Consider the following 19,544-nt stretch of genomic DNA (forward strand, 5'->3'; position numbering starts at 1 on the left):
CAGACGCTCAACCGACTGAGCCACCCAGGTGCCCTAAGAGTTGAAAACAATTTAAAAGGTATTTGCTAATAACGTATTTTGCTATAATATAAATTGTTATGAATAATAATTATCACTTTCTTACACTTATTAGCAAGGGGAGAGAATCTGAATGATCCTCGAGGTAAATGCTACTTGGGATAAATTACATTACTTGCCATCAGTAAAATGAAACATTTAAAGAATCTTTTGCAATTATTAGGAGAGCCTTTAGAGAAAGCGAATTAAAGAAAACAGAGCTCTATGCACAGAACAAAAAAAACACTAACCAAATTTTGCAACAAATGGTAATAGCTTTTATATCCCCTTCTAAACTGAGAAGGAAAGCTTTCCTGTATTAGAAAACCAGGCAGGATTAACAAGGACTAGCATACAACAGTATCCAAAAGTGTGGTTCATGGACCAGCAGCATCCATACCCCCTGGGAAATCATCAGAAATACAAAGTCTCAGGTCCCATTCTAGACCTACTGAATTCATCGCTGGCAGTGAGGCCCAGAAATCAGTTCAAGTTTTTCAGGTGATTCTTATGCAAGCTACAGTTTGAGAAACACTGGCCCTAGCTTGCACTGACAGACCCAAACCAGCCAACACACCAGATCAATGATTATCCTGAGACACAAGGTAACTATCACCAGCATACCACCTATGCATGGGAAAAGAAAGATTCTGGCTAGTTATAATCCTGTGAAAACAGCTGCAGAATAGGTGCCATGATGAATGCAAAGAACTGTTTCTCAAGTAGATAAGACAGGCACATATTTAATACGAGGCAGAATAGCTGAATGGTACAGAACTCAAAGGAAGGAATGATTCCTATTAAGTGGCTGTGGGCATCAGATTCCTCACAAAAGAAGGTAAACTGAAAGGGAAGGAGAGGGGGATTCCAAGGAATAACAAATAAGGAAAGACACTTTAGATACTGAATATGAAACAAACTATATGTTGGGGAAGATTAATTAATTTGGGGGGCCTGATTTGTGGTTATAGAGTTAGTATGGGCTGGGAATAAAGGTACTCAACCTCTAAGAAAATGAGGCTTCTGTGGATGCAGAGCTCAAATCTATGACAAAAGTCCACACTGGGTCAGGGTGTACCATTCAGGGGGAGGGTACCTGAGGCAACAAAGGAAGCAAGGCATCGCTGAATTAGGGGAAATGCAAAGGCCCTTAGAAAAGTAGAAGTGGAAGCTTTCGGTTCTATATGAGGCTAATAATAAGTGCTCTGTGTGTGTGATGACAATGCAATGTAGGGTTGGGGCTCACTGGAAAATAGGAGAAGGTTACAAAGGAAGCCTGAGGCCAACTGGAAATATGTGGGGACAGAACTGATATGGGAGGTCCTACAAGACAGCCAAGGAAGCTATGGAAAATGGGAGACAGGAGGACGGAATGACCATGGGTTTAAGAAACACTAAAAATATTTTCCAATTTAATCTCCTATAAATTATGGGTAGAATTAAAGCTCCACTGGGGCAGTCGTGTGTTTGGCACAGAATAAAAGACCAGCATTCTTAATCGCTTTCAAAATACCAACAACATTTTTCACAGAACTAGAAAAAATAATCCTAAAATATGCATGGAACCACAAAAGGCCCCGAATAGTGAAAGCAATCTTGAAAAAGAAGAAAAAAAACTGGAGGCATCACAATTCCAGATTTCAAGATATACTACAAAGCTGTAGTGTTCAGAACAGTATAGTACTGGCACAAAAACAGACACATAGATCAATGGAACAGAATAGAGAACCCAGAAATCAACCCACACTTACATGGTCAATTAATCTATGACAAAGGATGCAAGATACTGACAAAGACAGTATCTTTGATGAATGGTGCTGGGAAAGCTGCACAGCCACATGCAAAGAAATGAAACCGGACCACTTTTCTACACCACACACAAAAATAAACTCCAAATGGATTAAAGACCTAAATGTGACACCTGAAACAATAAAAATCCTAGAAGACAACATAGGCAGTAATTTCTTTGACACCAGCTGTAGAAACATTTTTCTAGGTATGTCTCCTCAGGTAAGGGAAACCAAAGCAAAATTAAACTACTGGGGCTACAACAAAATAGTCCAGAGACATTTTTCCAAAGAAGACATGCAGATGACCGATAACATGAAAAGATGCTTAATATCACTAATCATCAAGGAAATGCAAATTAATTTTTTTAAAAAGCTCTATGCCCAATATGGGGCTTGAACTCAAGACCCTGGAATCAATCTAAGCCAACCAGGCACGCCTGGGGAAATGCAAATTAAAACCTCAGTGAGATACACATTAACATCTGTCAGAATGGCTAAAATAAAAACCATGAGAAATAAGTGTTGGCAAGGATGTGGAGAAAAAGGAACCCTCATGTACTGTTGGTGGGAATGCAAACTGGTGCAGCCACTGTGGAAAAAAGTATGAAGGTTCCTCAAAAAAACAAAAATAGAATTACCATATAATCCAGTAATTCCATTACTGAGTATTTACGCCAAGATAACGACCCCTATGTTTACTGCACCATTATATTTATAATCGCCAAGATACGGAAGCAACTCAACTTATGTCCACTGACAGATGAATGGATAAAGATGTGGTGTGTCTATCTATCTATATAAAATGGAATATTACTCAGCCATAAAAGAGAATGAAATCTTGCCATTCGCAACAACATGGACAGACCTAGAGGGTATAATCCTAAGCAGAATAAGTCAGCCAGAGAAAGAAATATACCATTATGATTTCACTGATATGTGCAAATTAAGAAACAAAACAAATAAAGAAACAAAAAAAGAGGCAAAAAACCGCCTAAACTCTTAAATACAGGGAATAAACTGGTGGTTGATAGAGAGGAGGGGGGAAGGGAATGGGCAAAATAAAGTGGATTAAGAGCACACTTATCTTGACGAGCACTGAGCAATATATAGAACTGTAGAATCATTATATTGTACACCTGAAACTAATCTATGTTAATTATACTTCAATTAATGAAAACACCAGCATTCCTCCCAGCAGTATACCGAGAGAGACTGGCTGGGGCCTGGTTTAGGGCAACCACGGAATGGAAACCCCTGCAGTAGATGGGAGGCAGAGTGGTAAACTGCAGCAGGTAGACATTCAGGAAGTCATTATGAATGGTGGCAGATCAAGAGAGCACCACAGCCTTCAGAAACTTAAAGGGTATTATATTTTGCTGATGCTCCACACTTCTGCAAACGATACCTTGAGACAAACTGAGCTTAAAGAGTATTGGGGGTGATAGTAGTTTGGATCCTAGACAGACAATAATGTTTGACTTATTTTTGTTCTTCATAGATGCCAGTGGGTCAAAGATAAAAGTATCTGTCAAGCTGATGAAGAGATGGATCTTAGGAAAACTCAGCACTGAAATTGGAGGATTTACAGTAGAAAAGTAAAATAACATTCTGAGAGTGATTAAGGTACCAAGAAAGGGAAAGTAAAGAGGCAAGAAGGATTGAAAAAAAGAAAAGGTAATGAAATAAAGGTAACCTACTGGATGGAAGAAGATATTTGCAAATGACATATCCAATAAAGGGTTAGCATCTAAAATATATAAGGAAGTGATACAAGTCACACCAAAAAAACCAAACAATCTAATTAAAAATGGGCAGAAGACATAAACAGACATTTCTCCAAAGAAGATATCCAGATGGCCAAGAGACACATGAAAAGATGCTCAACATCACTCATCATCAGGGAAATACAAATCAAAACTACAATGAGATGTCACCTTACACCTGTCAAAATGGCTAAGATCAAAAACACAAGAAACAACAGGTGTTGGCAAGGATGTGCAGGAAAAGGAACCCTCATGCACTGTTAGTGGGAATGCAAACTGATGCAGCCACTGTGGAAAACAGTATGGAGATCCCTCAAAAAGTTAAAAATAGAATTACCCTAGGATCCAGTAACCACACTACTGGTTTTCTACCCTCCCCCCCCCCTGCAAATGCAAAAACTCAAAGGGATACATACATGCATTCCTATGTTTATTGTAGCATTATTTAAAATAGCCAAACTATGGAAGCAGCCCAAGTATCCATTAACAGATGAACAGATAGAGAAGATGTGGTATATATATGTACACACACACACACACACACACACACACACAAATGGAATATTATTCAGCCACAAAAAAGTATGAAATCTTGCCATTCACAACAATGTGGTAGAGCTAGAGAGTATTATGCTAAGCAAAATAAGTCAATCAGAAAAGATAGATACCAGATAATCTCACTCGTATGTGTAATTTAAGAAACAAAACAAATCAGCAGAGAGAGAGAGAGAGAGAGAGAGAGAGAGAAACTAAGAAACAGATGCTTAGCTGCAGAGAACAAATTGATGGTTACCAGAGGGGAGGTGGGAGGGATGGGTGAAATAGGTGATGTGGATTAAGAAGTGCACTTGTCATGATGAGGACCCAGTAATATATGGAATTGCTGAATCATCATCTTGTACACCTGAAACTAATATAACACTGTATGTTAACTATACTGGAACTAAAATTAAAAACTTAAAAACTAAAAAATAGTCTGAGGCAAAAAAAAGAAAAGGTAATGAAATAGAGAAGTAGCCAAAAGGGAAGAAAAAAAGTGATGGTAACAGTTTAAGTTGACAAGAAGATTTTCAAAAGTGAGTGATGAAAAGTATCAAATATTCTAAAGAAGTCACGGAAAAGTAAGAATAAAAAATAATGAATACGTTTAATGATTAGGATATGACTGATAACCTTTAAAGGGGAAGCTTTAACTGATAGGTGGGGGCGATACTCAAATTCCAAAGGGTAAAGAAATAGCAAATAAGATAGTAAAGAAACTCTTGAAAACGTTGACAATAAAAGGAAGACAAGAAAATACACAAAGAAAACGCAAATCTCCTTCATTCTAGAAAAATACCTGAAAATATTAGCAGGCAGAAGGAATGTGGTAGAAAGAGATGAAATGAAGGCACAAAATAAAGGAGTAAGGTTGTGGAGCAAATGGAAGAGATGAATGAAAATGAAAGCAGGATTAGCTTTTGAAAAGTGAGAAATGTCTTTTTCTGAGATACCTGGATAAAGGGGGAAAAACTTGCGACAGAAAAAAGTTAATCTTGGGAAAAATGAGAAGGATGACCTCTGGGTAGTTACTAGGAAAGAGACTAACAACTAAGAGACTAAAATAAAACCTTGAGGGTATTGAAAAGGATTTAAACAGGTGCTGCAGAAAAAAATAAAGAGGTCTTTTTAAAAACGCACAACCAGGGGCGCCCGGGTGGCGCAGTCAGTTGAGCGTCCGACTTTGACCAGGTCACGATCTCGTGGTCCGTGAGTTCGAGCCCCATGTCGGGCTCTGGGCTGATGGCTCGGAGCCTGGAGCCTGTTTCCAATTCTGTATCTCCCTCTCTCTCTGCCCCTCCCCCGTTCGTGCTCTGTCTCTCTCTGTCCCAAAAATAAATAAAAAACGTTGAAAAAAATTTTTTTTAAAATGCACAACCAAATTAAAGTTAAAAATCATGAATTCAGAGGGTTGCCTGAGTGGTTCAGTTGGTTAAGTGTTAGACTTCAGCTCAGGTCATGATCTTGTGGTTCCCGGGCTCGAGCCCTGAATTGGGCTCTCTGCTGTCAGCTCAGGGCCTGCTTCAGATACCCTGAAATGTCCCCCACCCCCCCTCCCTCCCCTGCTTGCACTCTCTCACTCTCTCTCAAAAATAAACATTTTTTTAAAAAAAATCATGGATTCAGAGATAATTAAATCAAACACAGTTTGGTAGTTTGGAAAGCAGCAGAAAGATCAAAAAGGGTAACAGATTCAAGGATAGTAAGGTTAAACATGACTGAAGATATAAAAGATTCTAGGACAAAAAGCAAGCAACATTCAAAACAGATGACCTTAAGGGTGAGGTTGATATCAAGTTTGGTGCTGCTGCACTGGAAAGAAGGGTCAAGACTCAAAATCATCAGGTAATGAGAACTCAAAATGAATAAATATTGTATATGATGAAGTACATTGGGACAGTGGTAAGGAAGGGGGGTAACAGGTAACAGAGGTCTTGTTATGATCTGCAAGAAAACCACTTTATTTCTGACTGAAAATACATGGAACGACCTCAGTTTGAATAATCAACTTAGCATATTTATATCTGAACAATTCTTACATATTTTTAAAAAATCCTTCCTGAAAGAATAAAGTAAGCTACTACTAATGAGGTTCAAATGAAAGTAGTGAAGTAGTGTGGTCTCTGAAGTTTTTCTCTAGCACAGAGTACATGGTAGGTGCTCAAACTGAACTTTTGTCTGAAAAGGAATTCTAACAGCAGCATCATGACTAAAATATACCTATAGTCTCTCACTTCACATTTCATTGAATGAATACAAAGATAAATGGCTTGAAAGGCTAATGGACAGAAAGATGGATGAAAGGGAAGGGGCAGAAGGGAGGGAGAAGGGAGGAAGAGAGTCCATTCATGAGAGTGCCAATATTGTTCTTAGCATCTTTGACAAAACTGGAGTCTCTCAAAGTGACTCCTTTGAAGAGGCTAACACTCTTGTGGTTACATGTATTTATTTGACAAATATTTTAAAAACATTAAAAATTTTATGTTTGAAAATACTTCTTAAAAGACTTAGAAAAACAAATTTCCTAACAAACCTATTCTAATTTCATTGGTCTAACTGCTCTTAAAACTTTTGTCCCCTTAATTTCATTAGGTATTACATTGGAAAATAATATTAAGTAATATCCTAGATGTTCCCTATTGCTAGATCCTTTTAGCCCCTTATGTGACAAACTGGCTTCTAAAAAAACAACTTTATTTTTAAAAAACAAAATTGTTAAATAGCAATTTTGATTGGTGGTGTACATGTTTAACTTACCTCACCATATGATTTATAAAGGCTTTGTTACAGTTAGTGTTGTATTTGCAAAAATTACAGTGGATATATATTGAAAAGTGGCTTGCAAAATCTTTTATTTTGGAATGACACTCAATGCACTTGTGAATTCCCCGACGGCACCTTATGGAGACAGAAAAAAAATAATGAAAATTTCTCATGAAACAAAAATAATAAGGTAAAGCCTTAACATTTTATTAATCAAAGCTAAGATGTTTAAATTAGCATCTTTAAATAGAGACATAATTTGAAAATTTGATTGGAAACAATAAGCTAGAATAAGTGTCAAAAATCAAACACCAGTTAATGTTCCCTGGAATAAAATGACTGCATTAATGAATTCAATTATTACAAGATATAAGCACAAAATAGAAGACTAGTGTAAATGATGACAACTGTACAATGAACGCTAATTCTAGTTCTGCTCTGCAGTTGTAAAAAGTACCTTTTTATTATCTTCTAGGCCTTTAGGCCAGACAAATGATCATCATGTCAATGTACAAGGGAGCTCTGTGATATGGTAAATTATATTAAAATAAACCTTTAATATTTAATATTCAACAAATATTACATATCAGGAATAAAAGATATTACCTTAAGTTCTTCAAAGCTATGCTGATTTTATTCTTTCTGTTGCGTTGTTTCTTTTGTTTACAAGAGGTTTTTTTGGTCTTATATTTAGATGCAACTCTACCTTGCCTTTTGGCATGAGGTTTACTTGCACTGGATACAGCTGCATGAGGCTTACTTGTCTTAGATTTACTGGTAGTAGATTTTATATTTTTAGCAGTTGTACTTTTAGACCTTGGAGGTGAGATTTGAAAAGAAGAAGTGCTTGGAACACTGCTAGTGGGAGATGTAGTTACTGGTTTTGAATGAAGAGGTCCAACTGAGGCTCGAATAGTAACCTATAATAATGAAGACAATATATACATATTTTAGAAAATTAATCATCGCATTAATATTAAAAAGATTACTTCATACCTTGACATTATGGTCAATTGGTTTTTGAAAAGGGTACCAAAACAACTCAGTGGAGGAAACAATAGTCATCAAACAAATGGTGTTGGAACACAGGATAAATAGATGCAAAGAACCAATCTGGATCCTCATCTCATACTAGATGCAAAAATTAACTCAAAATGTATCAAGAATCAAATTGTAAGAGCTAAAACTGGAAAACTCTTAGAAAAAAGCATAGGAGTAAATCTCCATGATTTGGGGTTAGATGATGACTTTTTAAATATGACAACAAAAGCACAAGCAACCAAAGAAAAACATTAACTGGACTTCATAAAAATTTTAAACTTTTGTGCTTCAAAGGACACTGTTAAGAAAGTGACAAGACACCCCACAGAATCAGAGAAAATATTTGCAAATCATATTTCTAATAAGGGACTTGTGTACACAATATATAAAGAACGCTTACAACTCAGCAAAAAGACAAATAACTGAATTTAAATATGGGCAAATGATCTGAATGAACAAGCATTTCTTTAAAGATATACAAATGGCCAATAAACACTTGAAAACATACTCAACAATCATTAGTCATCAAGAAAATGCAAATCAAAACTCCAGTGAGGTATCACTTTAGACCAACTAAAATGGCTACAGTAAAAAACAGACAGATTAATAACAAGTATTAACAAGATGTAGAGAAACTGCAATGCTCAGCTCATATATTTCTGGTAGGAATGTACAAGGGTGCAGTGGCTTTGGAAAACAGTTGGTAGTTCTTCAAAATGTTAAACTTAAGAGTTATCATATGAGGCGCCTGGGTGGCTCAGCTGGTTAAGTGTCTGACTTGATTTCAGCTCAGGTCATCATTTCATGGTTTGTGGGTTCAAGCCCCACATTTGGCCCCACACTGACAGCATGGAGCCTGCCTGGGGATTCTCTCTCCCTCAAAAATATAAAAATAAAAACTTAAAAAAAGAGAGTTCTCATATAATCCAGCAATTCCACTCCTTAGTGTTCCACTCCTAAGCAATTCCACCTAAGAGACATGAAAAAGTCCACACAAAAACTTGTACATGAGCTTTCATAAGAGCATTATTTACAACAGCTAAAAAGTACAAACAACCCAAATGCTCATCAAATAATGAATGGATAAATCAAATAAAAAAGAATAAATTACTGATACAAGCTTTAATATTGATGGATCTCACAAATGTTACGCTAAGTGAAGGAAGCCAATCATAAAAGACCACATATTGTAGGATTCCATTAAAAATTTTTGTTTCCATGTTTATTTTTGAGAGAGAGACAGAGCACGAGTAGGGGAGGGGCAGAGAGAGAGGGAGACACAGAATCCAAAGCAGGCTCAAGGGTCTGAGCTGTCAGCACAGAGCCCGAGGCAAGGCTTGAACCCACAAATCATGAGATCATGACCTGAGCCAAGGTCGGATGCTTAAACTGACTGAGCCACCCAGGGGCCCCTATATGATTCCATTTTTATGAAATGTCCAGAATAGGAAAATCCATAGGAACAGAAAGTAAAGTTTGCCTAGGGCTGGTGGAGGGGAAATAGGGAGTGACTCCTAACAGGTATAGGGTTTCTTTTGGGGGTGACAAAAATGTTCAAAAATGGGTTGTAGTGATGTTTGCACAACTCTGTGAATATGCTAAAAACCACTGAATTATATCTCAATAAAGCTGTTTTACCAAAAAAATCACTGCAGTTCAAAATTTAAATATCATTATTTTGAAAATGGTAAATATAAACTACAATCAGTTAAGTATCTCATTTATTCTAAATGGTCATACCAATTAAATGACATTTACCTCATTATTTATTTACTGTTGTAAATTGCAGTTTTGTATTGATAGCATTTCTATGTTAACAGATATTAACGGATAATTAGGAGTTAGTGCAAATTATATGAATATCAAAAAAAGCACATTCCATGTCTATTTTATTCTCTGATATAACTAAGTAGCTTTCACAAACACAGAAGTCAAAATTTAAATCTCAAAACCAGAAATAATAACCTTGGAAAGTCCTGCATTACTCTTTGGTAACTATAAAACAGGTCTCCGGTAAATGTGACCTGCTCTATCTGGAGGCTCATTGGTCAGGATTTATAATTCCAAAGGTTATTGTGGAGGTTACATCAATTAATTATACAGAATGAAGAGTTTGAAAATATTCAGAATTTCCCTAAAGGGAACTAACATAACATTTATCATTTAGTATTCAAAAAAGGTGATGGGGGCGCCTGGGTGGCGCAGTCGGTTAAGCGTCCGACTTCAGCCAGGTCACTATCTCACGCTCCGTGAGTTCGAGCCCCGCGTCGGGCTCTGGGCTGATGGCTCCGAGCCTGGAGCCTGTTTCCGATTCTGTGTCTCCCTCTCTCTCTGCCCCTCCCCCGTTCATGCTCTGTCTCTCTCTGTCCCAAAAATAAATAAAAAAAAAACGTTGAAAAAAAAAATTTAAAAAAAAAGGTGATGTTCGGTTATACCCACTTATTAATAATGGAAAACACAGTTGCCTATTAACATTCTCTTTAATCACTTGACTATACTACTCCCATGTACTTGAGGACCAGCCAATGAGGAAGTCCTTTGAAATACATGTGACCTGGTATCATACAAAAAGCACTGAATTAGGGGTCAAAAGACCCAGGTTAAATCTCAATACTACCTCTTGCTAGCCATTTGACCTTGAGTAAGTAATTTATCCTCTTTAAGCCTCCTCATTTATAAAATGGAAATAATACCTGTCTTGTCTACCTCACTAAATTGGTATTAATAGAATGTATGAAAAATCACACAGAAAGCTTAATTCTAAAGTGTTACAAGACACCTATTATTATGATGATGATGATACACTTGTTATTATTATTAATAAGAGAAGATATGGGAAAGGACTGTACTGCTTACAGTCTAGCAGCTGAAGCAGACATATACGCTGCCAACTGGAAGAACTCAGAAACAGCCTATAAAATATTGAAACAACTCACTGACACAGCCTATGGTTAGTCTAGTTGCACTCACTACATAGGAATATGCTCCAACATAGCACATGTCAATTAAGTAAAAAAAAAAAAAAAAAAAAAAAAAAAGGATAGGTTTCTTTCTAAGCAAAACAATGGTAAAACCTAAACTTAAATCTTAATGACAAGCAGAAGTTAATTTTTAATATTATAGTCCATAGATAAACCCAGGCAGGGGGCACCTGGTTGGCTCAGTCAGTAGAGCATGTGACTCTTGATCTCAGGGTTGTAAGTTCGAGCCCCACATTGGGTATAGAGATTACTGGAAAATAAAATCTGGGGTGCCCGGGTGGCTCAGTCACCGACTCAATATCGGCTCACGTCGTGATCTCGTGGTTGTGAGATCAAGCCCCGCATTGGGCTCCATGCTGCGTGGAGCCTGCTTGGGATTCTCTTTCTCTCCCCCTCTCTCTGCCCCTTTCCCCTGCTTGTGCTCTCTCTCTCAAAATAAATAAATACACATTTAAAACAAAACCAGGCAGGAATTTACTTCTACTATCACACAAAATGTTAAAATAAAACATATTTAAAACTCACTTTTGTACCAGGAGGCAATCCTTCTAGCTCTTTAGGCTTTATAAATGTCCGATGCTGGGTCTTGTGATCCAGTTTCTCTTTGCAGGTCAAAAATTGTAGTCTGCACTTGGTACAACGATGAACTCCTTTTTTCTGTTTATAAGAAACATTAAAAATACTATGAGAAATAACAACTTCTATCACCACAAATCCTGGAATCTGAAATTGCTCTTAATTGTAATAGCTAAATAATTTTAAAAAACCAGTATTTTACTATATCCCATCATAAACAATGCCAGAATATTCTTTCATTTTTTTCAAGAACACTGCTTGCATTAGTATTTGTATTTCAAAAGTATTTGTGGGGCACCTGGCTGCTCAGTTGGTAACACATGGCAACTCTTGATTTCAGGGTTTAAAAGTTTGAGCCCCACACTGGGTGTAGAGATTACTTAAAAATGAAATCTTTAAAGTAAGTATTTATTGCCATATAGGCAATCAAAACAAAAGTTTTATCAGTTAGGTTCAAATGTGACAAGTCCTACACCTTTGTAGTGTGAAAGCTTTTTTAATTATAAATTTAAGTATAAACCATTCAAGCACACGATACAGTGAAAATGAGTTATACTATATTTTTATCCTAGAAAAGGTGAAGTTATTTTTAATTTTTAAAATTTCTTTTTTTAATGTCATTTATTTTTTTGAGAGACAGAAGGTGGGGATGGGGGGCGGGGTGGTCAGGGAATCCCAAGCAGGCTCCGTGCTGTCAGTGCAGAGCCCAATGTGGGGTTTGATCTCACGAACCTCGAGATCAAGACCTGAGCCGAAATCAAGAGTCAGACACTTAACCAGTTGAACCCCTCAGGCGTCCCAATTTTTTAAATTTCTATTTGTTTCACAAAAACAATTGAGCTTTCTATGAGCACCTGGGTGACTCAGTCAGTTAAGGGTCCGACTCTTGATTTCAGCTCAGGTCACAATCTCGTGGTTTATGAGATCAAGCCCTGCATCGGGTTCTGTGCTGACAGTGTGGAGGAGCCTGTTTGGGATTCTGTCTCCCTCTCTCTGTGCCCCTCCCCCACTCATGTTTTTTCTCTCTCTCTCTGTCTCAAAATAAGTAAACATTTTAAAAGATCTGAACTTCCTAAAACCAAAACAAATTTAACCAGACATCCCCTCCAAAAGTTCTGTTACAGAAATGATTGTATAAAGCAGTGTTGTCCAGCAGAACTTTCTACAGTGTCTGATAACATTACATAGTTGCACTGTCCAATATGGTATTCACCAGCCACATGTTGTTATTGACCACCTGAACTGTAAAAAGTTCAACACAGGAACTGATTTTTCAATTTTACTTAATTTTAATTAATTTAAGTAGGCACAGATGGCTAGTGGCTGTGATACTGGCCAGTATGGCTACAGAAGTACAAATGAGAACAATTGATCCCAATCTATTGTCAGAGAACCCCTTAACTACATCCCTTCTCAAACTTAGGCCTATTATTTTTTTATCAATGGGAAATAGGACCCAAGAGAGATCTAAGTCATTTGCTCATAGCTAGGTGATGTTCTTTCTATTACACATTATCAACTGCAATCTTTATGTATATGCTTTCATTAATTAAAAAATATATTCTATATTTATAGGTAAATTTAGAACAACATACAAATGCAAAAGAATGTTTTCTCCAAAGCTGTATCTCCACAGGCCCATCACTATTTTCATGTAAAGCATAATTATTTAGGAAAAGCAAATGAGTTAACATGTGTAAGTAGCTAGTGATTACTGGTGTACAGCAGGCATTTGATAAATAAAAGTTCTGAAAAAACTTCAAAGCAATATATAAATATAATGTTTGTATTACTATTTGAGTTTCATTTTTAAGACAATTTTGCATTGGATCATATCCTAGGTATAGGCAATGTAAACAGATTCACCTAACATGTGTTCAAGAGAAAGAAGGAAAGAGGGAAAAAGATCCCAGTCAAGAAGCAGATAGCAAGGTTACAGGACAGGTAGAAAATTCCCCAGAGTACAATTCCTAGAAATCTTTTCTCTACCTGTGCATATACCTCATCCAGTTTCATGATTTTAAATAGCATCCATCCAACTGCCTACTTGACATCACTACTTGATATTTAACAGTCATTTCAAATCAACATAAACAAAACTGAACTCTAGATTTTCCCCCATCCACCCTGCAAAAAAAAAAAAAATCTGTTCCTTCCCTAGTCTTCCCAATATCTCAGTGTATGGGAACACCATTCTTGCAGTGGCTCAGGACAAAAGAACTCAGTTACACTTAATTCATGCCTTTCTTTCACACCCCACATCCACCAACCCATTAATAAAACCTGTCAGCTCTACCTTCAAAAACAATCTTTTCACTTTTTATCACCTGTTCAGCCACCATGTCAGTCCAAGCCACTCACCTGGACTTTTCCAATAGCCTCCTACCTTCTCCTTATTCCCACCCTTTCCTCCTAACAGTCTATTCTCTCTATAGCTGCCAGAGTGATCTCTCACATGCTTAAAGCTTCCAATGGTTTTCCACACCACATCAAAATCCTAACTCTGGCTCACAAGACCCTACACCATTTACTCTGCATTCTGTTGCTACAGTCTCATTTCAACCTACTCTCCCTCCCACTTGTTTGCCATGCTCCAGCCACACGGGCCCCTTGCTGTTCCTTGGACATCTAGATAGGTGCTCACCTCACTGCCTACTTACTATTCCCTCTCCTTGAAATATCCTCTCTCAGATATCCACATAGCTAACTCTCTTATTTCCTTTGGAGAGGCCCTCTTTGACCATCCCATATAAAAACAGAAATGTCTTCCTTCACCTCCTAAGCCCTGGCACTCCCCAACCTCACGTTTTCTTCCCATGGTACTTATCACCAGCTGGCATACATTTACATTCAGACATAATACACATACACTTTCTCCACTACCATGCAAATTCCAGAGAGCACAAACTGTTTTGTCCACTTCTGTTAAACAGTCCCTGGCATATATTAAGCACTCAATAAGTATTTGTTAAATAAATAACGAGGAAGACAGCAAGAGACTGAAGGAGCATGCATATGAGAAGCAGGCACAATTTAACTAGTTCAAAATGTCTGCCATGCCATTCAATGAGCATTTGCCCAGAGCCCTGGGATGGGAGACATTAATCTACTATTCCCTTAGTTGGACTTGAGTCTTGCATATCTCTCTTATGCATATATGCTTGAGATGTGGTAAGGAGAATAATACAGAGGGACGCCTGGGTGGCTCAGTCGGTTAACCGTCTGACTCTTGATCTCAGCTCAGGTCTTGATCTCAGGGTCGTGAGTTCAAGCCCCGCATTGGGCTCCGCGCTGGGCATGAAGCCTACTTAAAAAAAAAAAAAAAAGGATAATACAGTACAGTTTTAAATAATATGATGTTCAACCAAAAAATTGGTGATCTATTCCAAGGATAGAGAATTACCCGTCTGCATTGAACTTTCTGACAAACATACTATATTGTTTGGGTGATTTGAGGAATTTTCAAGGCTAATTCTGACTATCTGTAATATCTGCTTTTAGACCTAATGTTGGTAAAGGATATGACTCTATGGTAAAACCTTGGGCTCTAAGTCAATTTTTGGCTCTGCCATTTATTAGGGAATGTGGCACTGGGCAAAGTTACTTACTGTCTATAAAGCTTTATTTCCTCATTTATGAAATGAAAATGATCATACCTGCTTTGTAGGATGTTTGTGAGGATTAAACAAAATAATGCAAGTAAAAACACTGTGACTGTCATACAACAAGTGATTAGTATATATTAGCTACTTGTTATTTCTACAAAGATTTAATAAGAATATCTAACATATAAAATCCTTCATCCTTTCTTAAAAGTTGTACAAACCATATCGATAGCTCTTAAAATCACTTAAGACATACTAATATATTCTTTTTAGGAAAAGGTTACAACCAAAGTCTTCAAAAAGAATAAAATGAGCCACAGATTCGATAATTCCTATTATCTAAAATTACACTAATGTTAGCTCAATTACAAGTTTATAATCCTGCTCAGCTATGGTTTTTGAGTCTTTTGTGGACAACTGCATAAACTGAAAGTACTTTGAAAAACTCTTGATGATCCTATTATTAGACTCTTTCCTCTGTTGACTGCTCACTGGCTACCTCTTAGGTACTCCAAACTCACAAATATTGGGCACCAAGTCCTTAAGACTACTCCCAGGCTTGATGATGCAGAAGAACTTACAGGATTTAGAAATTGTTATACTCATAGACACAATTATTACAGTGAAAGGATACAGAACAGGATTAATAAAGGAAGAAAAACGCATTGGGTGGAGTTTGGAGGATATTGGCACCAGTTTCCAAGTGCACTCTCCCAACAAGATGCATAGGACACGTTTAATCAATCCCCCGGCAACTAACTGCAGCGATACGTATGAAGTGCTTTTTACGAGGAAAGCTCTCTTGAGTCTAAGAAGCTAGGTTTGTTCTTTTTACAGGGTTCAGTCACCAGAAGCCAGGTTTATTTTTTTTTAAAGCGTTCAGTCACCAAATCTTCAGGCTCCCAGAAGAAAAGCAGGTGTTTACCATAATCATATCTTTGTACAAATAATCTAGAAAAGCTGGCACAATGTGGCTCAAGGTCCTAGGCATGTAAAACACTCATCAATTAATAACAAAGGCTCAATTTCCAGGAGTTAGCCAAGGGCTAATTATGCCAATATGCAAACAGACCCTTCTGAAAATGTACATGATTTGAACAACGCAGACCTGCTGGGTCAACTCTTTCCTATATACATGGCAAGATAAGGCATACAATTTAGGGTATGAAGAGTGACTGTAGACCAGGTAAACCACTTAAGAGACACGGTCCACATGGCAGGCCCATCCATCTCTTTACCTTTCTAAGGACATTGTTACTCCCTCTGCATCTGTACCTCACTCTGGAGATTAGTAAAGCATGGTAGGAAGAATTATGTTAAAAGCTTCATAATGAAATAGAGCTACTGTTTTACATCTCATTCTTCCTTTCAAAATCAAAGGTTAAAACATGAAATAAAGCACCAAGACCAGTGTTTTCCAAACTATTCCTCAAGAAATGTTAGTATGCATTGCACAAACAAAGGATTAAATAAACTTTGGGAACAATATAGACAATATCCCTTCCTTGGAGATTTATAAGGTTTTCTAGCATATTAAAAGCTCTATTTTTAAACATAAACAAAAAATTGTTAATTTTGTAAATCCAGCCAATTACGGAACTTCTTTTTCCAGGAGCAATTTTAGAGTGGAACATCTATTAACATCTGATGGAACACTCCTGGGAAACTCTATAGAGTAGAAAGATTTTGCCAGGGGGGCACCTGGGTGGCTTAGTCGGTTAAGTGTCGGACTTCAGCTCAGGTCATGATCTCACAGTTTGTGAGTTCGAGCCCCACATCGGGCTCAGAGCCTGGAGCCTGCTTTGGATTCTGTGTCTCCCTCTCTCTCTGCCCCTCTCCTACTTGTGCTCTGTCTCTGTCTCTGTCAAAAATAAATTTAAAAAATGTAAATTTTTTTTTAAAAGAAAGATTTTGCCAGAGGTTCTTAAGGGTGAGATGGCATACCCAGCGTGTTGGAACCATCCCAGTCATGACACAGGTGATCCTGAAGGTATTTGGGTATTCTACTTTTTATAATTTTTTTTCAATTAACAAGTACAAGTTGATTTCATGGTCATTTAATGAGTGGAACTGAAAACAATACTGAGTAAACAATGCTGAGAAAACCAGTGCTGAGCAAACTGGCCATGACAACACAATCAATAATAAGACAATGTAATGAGCTTATGAGTGAGGAGACAAAACTCGATTACATAATTGCATTTGGTAAACTCGTTGACTTCTAATTTTGGCAAAGGTACCACTGCTCTTTCAAACACTCAAGAATAGACTTACTGTTTAAAGGTGACTGGGTGGCTCAGTCGAGTTAAGTGTCTGACTCTTAATTTCGGCTCAGGTCATGATCTCGTAGTTCATGAGTTCAGGACCCGCACTGGGCTCTGTGCTGACAGCTGACAAAGCCTGCTTGGGATTCTCATTCCCTCTCTCTGCCCCTCCCCCCACTCTCAAAAATAAATCAATAAACATTAAAAAAAAAGAATAGGTTTACTGTCTCATCAAAGTTTTCAGCCTAAATAAAGGATGGTCTAATTGTGTCAGGAAAAGACCCAGCAAGAATAAACTGAGAATTCAAGGGAAAGGTGCAAGCACTAACACTGGTATCCCAGAAATGACATAGCTAAACTGGCAAAAGTCATTTAGGAAACAAGTTCTAACCTAAATATAGTCCTCTGGAAGAGTTCACATATCTAGAAACAAGTGCCATTGCTATTTCCTTTGTCACTGGCTGCTACAAAAGACCATTCTAGGTTGCTAAGACAACCACATGTCTTTTCATAATAAAAACTGAGCTAGAAAGTAGAAATGAAGTTTGGAGAAGGAGAAAAAAAGATGGAGTCCTCAAGCTTATCTTTCTCAGTTCAAAAATACCCTTTTCCCTGCTCTTGATTCACTACCTTTAAAATCATTCCTGTTTTCACCACTTGTAGACCCCTGAAATATTCAACTTCAATATTTCCCTCATGTTCCCTCTTCCCCTCTGCTCTAGGCCTCCCATTTCTACCTCAGAACTCTCTCTATTCAAGAGCCTCACCACCAATAGGAAGTGGACAAAGATAAGGAGTGGAAATTTCACAAGTAATTCAGCATAAATTGTAAATTAATCATGTCATTTGTAACCACTTAGCTTTCCTTTTAGAACAAATCTAACCAATGCTCTAAGGTGTGTGTGTGTGTGTGTGTGTGTGTGTGTGTATACACATATACGTATATACACATATGCATATGTATATGTGCACATACATACATATATACACACACACGCCTTTTTACTAAGACAAAATGAACAAATAACTGCTAAATCTCACCTGATGCTTCATGTAATGATTCATGTAGGGAGTTGCCATTTTACTAACTTTGAGGCAAAATGGACACAGCAAGTTCTTAGTGTTTTCATGGGATGCTCTAAAATGATTCTCTACATCAGAAAATGTTGAAGATCTAAACTGGCAAACCTAGAAATATAAAGAAGGTTTGATTTAACTTGAAAGTTTATAACGGACATGCAATTACATCAAAGTAGTAATGATGAGTCATTTATTTAGAGGAATATTATGTAACGCTAATTCAGCTCTGCTGCGTATACAACCAAGAATTCTATTACTGAAAATAATAAGTATAATCTTTGAAAAAAAATTATCTTTCAAAGTTTAGGGATATATTCCTAAATATAACCAGATTTTCTTCTTTTTTTTCAGACCTACTGCCCCCCTATCTTGTTTGAATTTCCAAATTTTGACACCTCTTGTCCTAGAAAGTTTTTCCTGCTATATAAAATAGAGTATTCTCTTCTTTGGATTTTAAATGGCACCCAGGCTATGACAGAGGCAATTTATCTTGCTATCTGATTGGGAACCATTTCAAATTCTGGAAAAATACTGGTCTCAAAGCATTTAGTTGAGTTCCGCATAACTAATAGCATTTCTTATTTCTCTGTCATATCTATATTCTTCTCTACATGGTAAGAAAATCCATACATGTGTCTTTCTGCAGCAGGGCATTTTGTTTGTCTAGTCCAGGGATCAATAAACTATGGCCTACAAAGTCCAAGCCACCATTGCCCATGTATATGAGTTACATCAATGGAGTTTCCATTATTGAAGAGTGTCTTCAATTTTAGTAACTCGTTTTATTCAAACAGTTAAAAAGAGCAACAGAATATGATTTTGTGGCACGTGAAAGTAAAACAAAAACCTAAGTACATGATAAAATGTGTACCTGGCAAATATATGGCATTTCACCGGGTTTATGAGTGTCCTTCATATGTTGCAAAAGAGCATGTTCGGTTTCAAATGATAATTCACAGATTTTGCAAATAGCTGAAAGTGGAAAAAACAATTACACCATTTTAAGGATGTATAGAAATAAAAGATGCATTTTGTATACCCATAACAATGGCAATAATAACAGTAATAGTAATAGTGATGGTGG

At 37.1% G+C, this 19,544-nt stretch overlaps 1 protein-coding gene across 2 annotated transcripts in view; it reads right to left on the reverse strand.

The window, feature by feature from the left end:
- The window catches only part of ZNF280C (zinc finger protein 280C), a 63,849-nt gene that overhangs the window by 8,214 nt on the left and 36,091 nt on the right, over positions 1–19,544 (reverse strand). For both annotated transcript variants that reach the window (XM_032592137.1, XM_030305523.2), the window contains exons 12-16: positions 19,332–19,432; positions 18,422–18,568; positions 11,461–11,592; positions 7,520–7,833; positions 6,908–7,048 (exon numbers count right to left, since the gene is read on the reverse strand). In XM_032592137.1, coding sequence (XP_032448028.1) covers positions 6,908–7,048; positions 7,520–7,833; positions 11,461–11,592; positions 18,422–18,568; positions 19,332–19,432 — 835 coding nt within the window. The remainder of the gene's footprint in view (positions 1–6,907; positions 7,049–7,519; positions 7,834–11,460; positions 11,593–18,421; positions 18,569–19,331; positions 19,433–19,544) is intronic.

The sequence above is a fragment of the Lynx canadensis genome, chromosome X (assembly GCF_007474595.2).
Source record: "Lynx canadensis isolate LIC74 chromosome X, mLynCan4.pri.v2, whole genome shotgun sequence".
Taxonomy (NCBI): Eukaryota; Metazoa; Chordata; class Mammalia; order Carnivora; family Felidae; genus Lynx; species Lynx canadensis.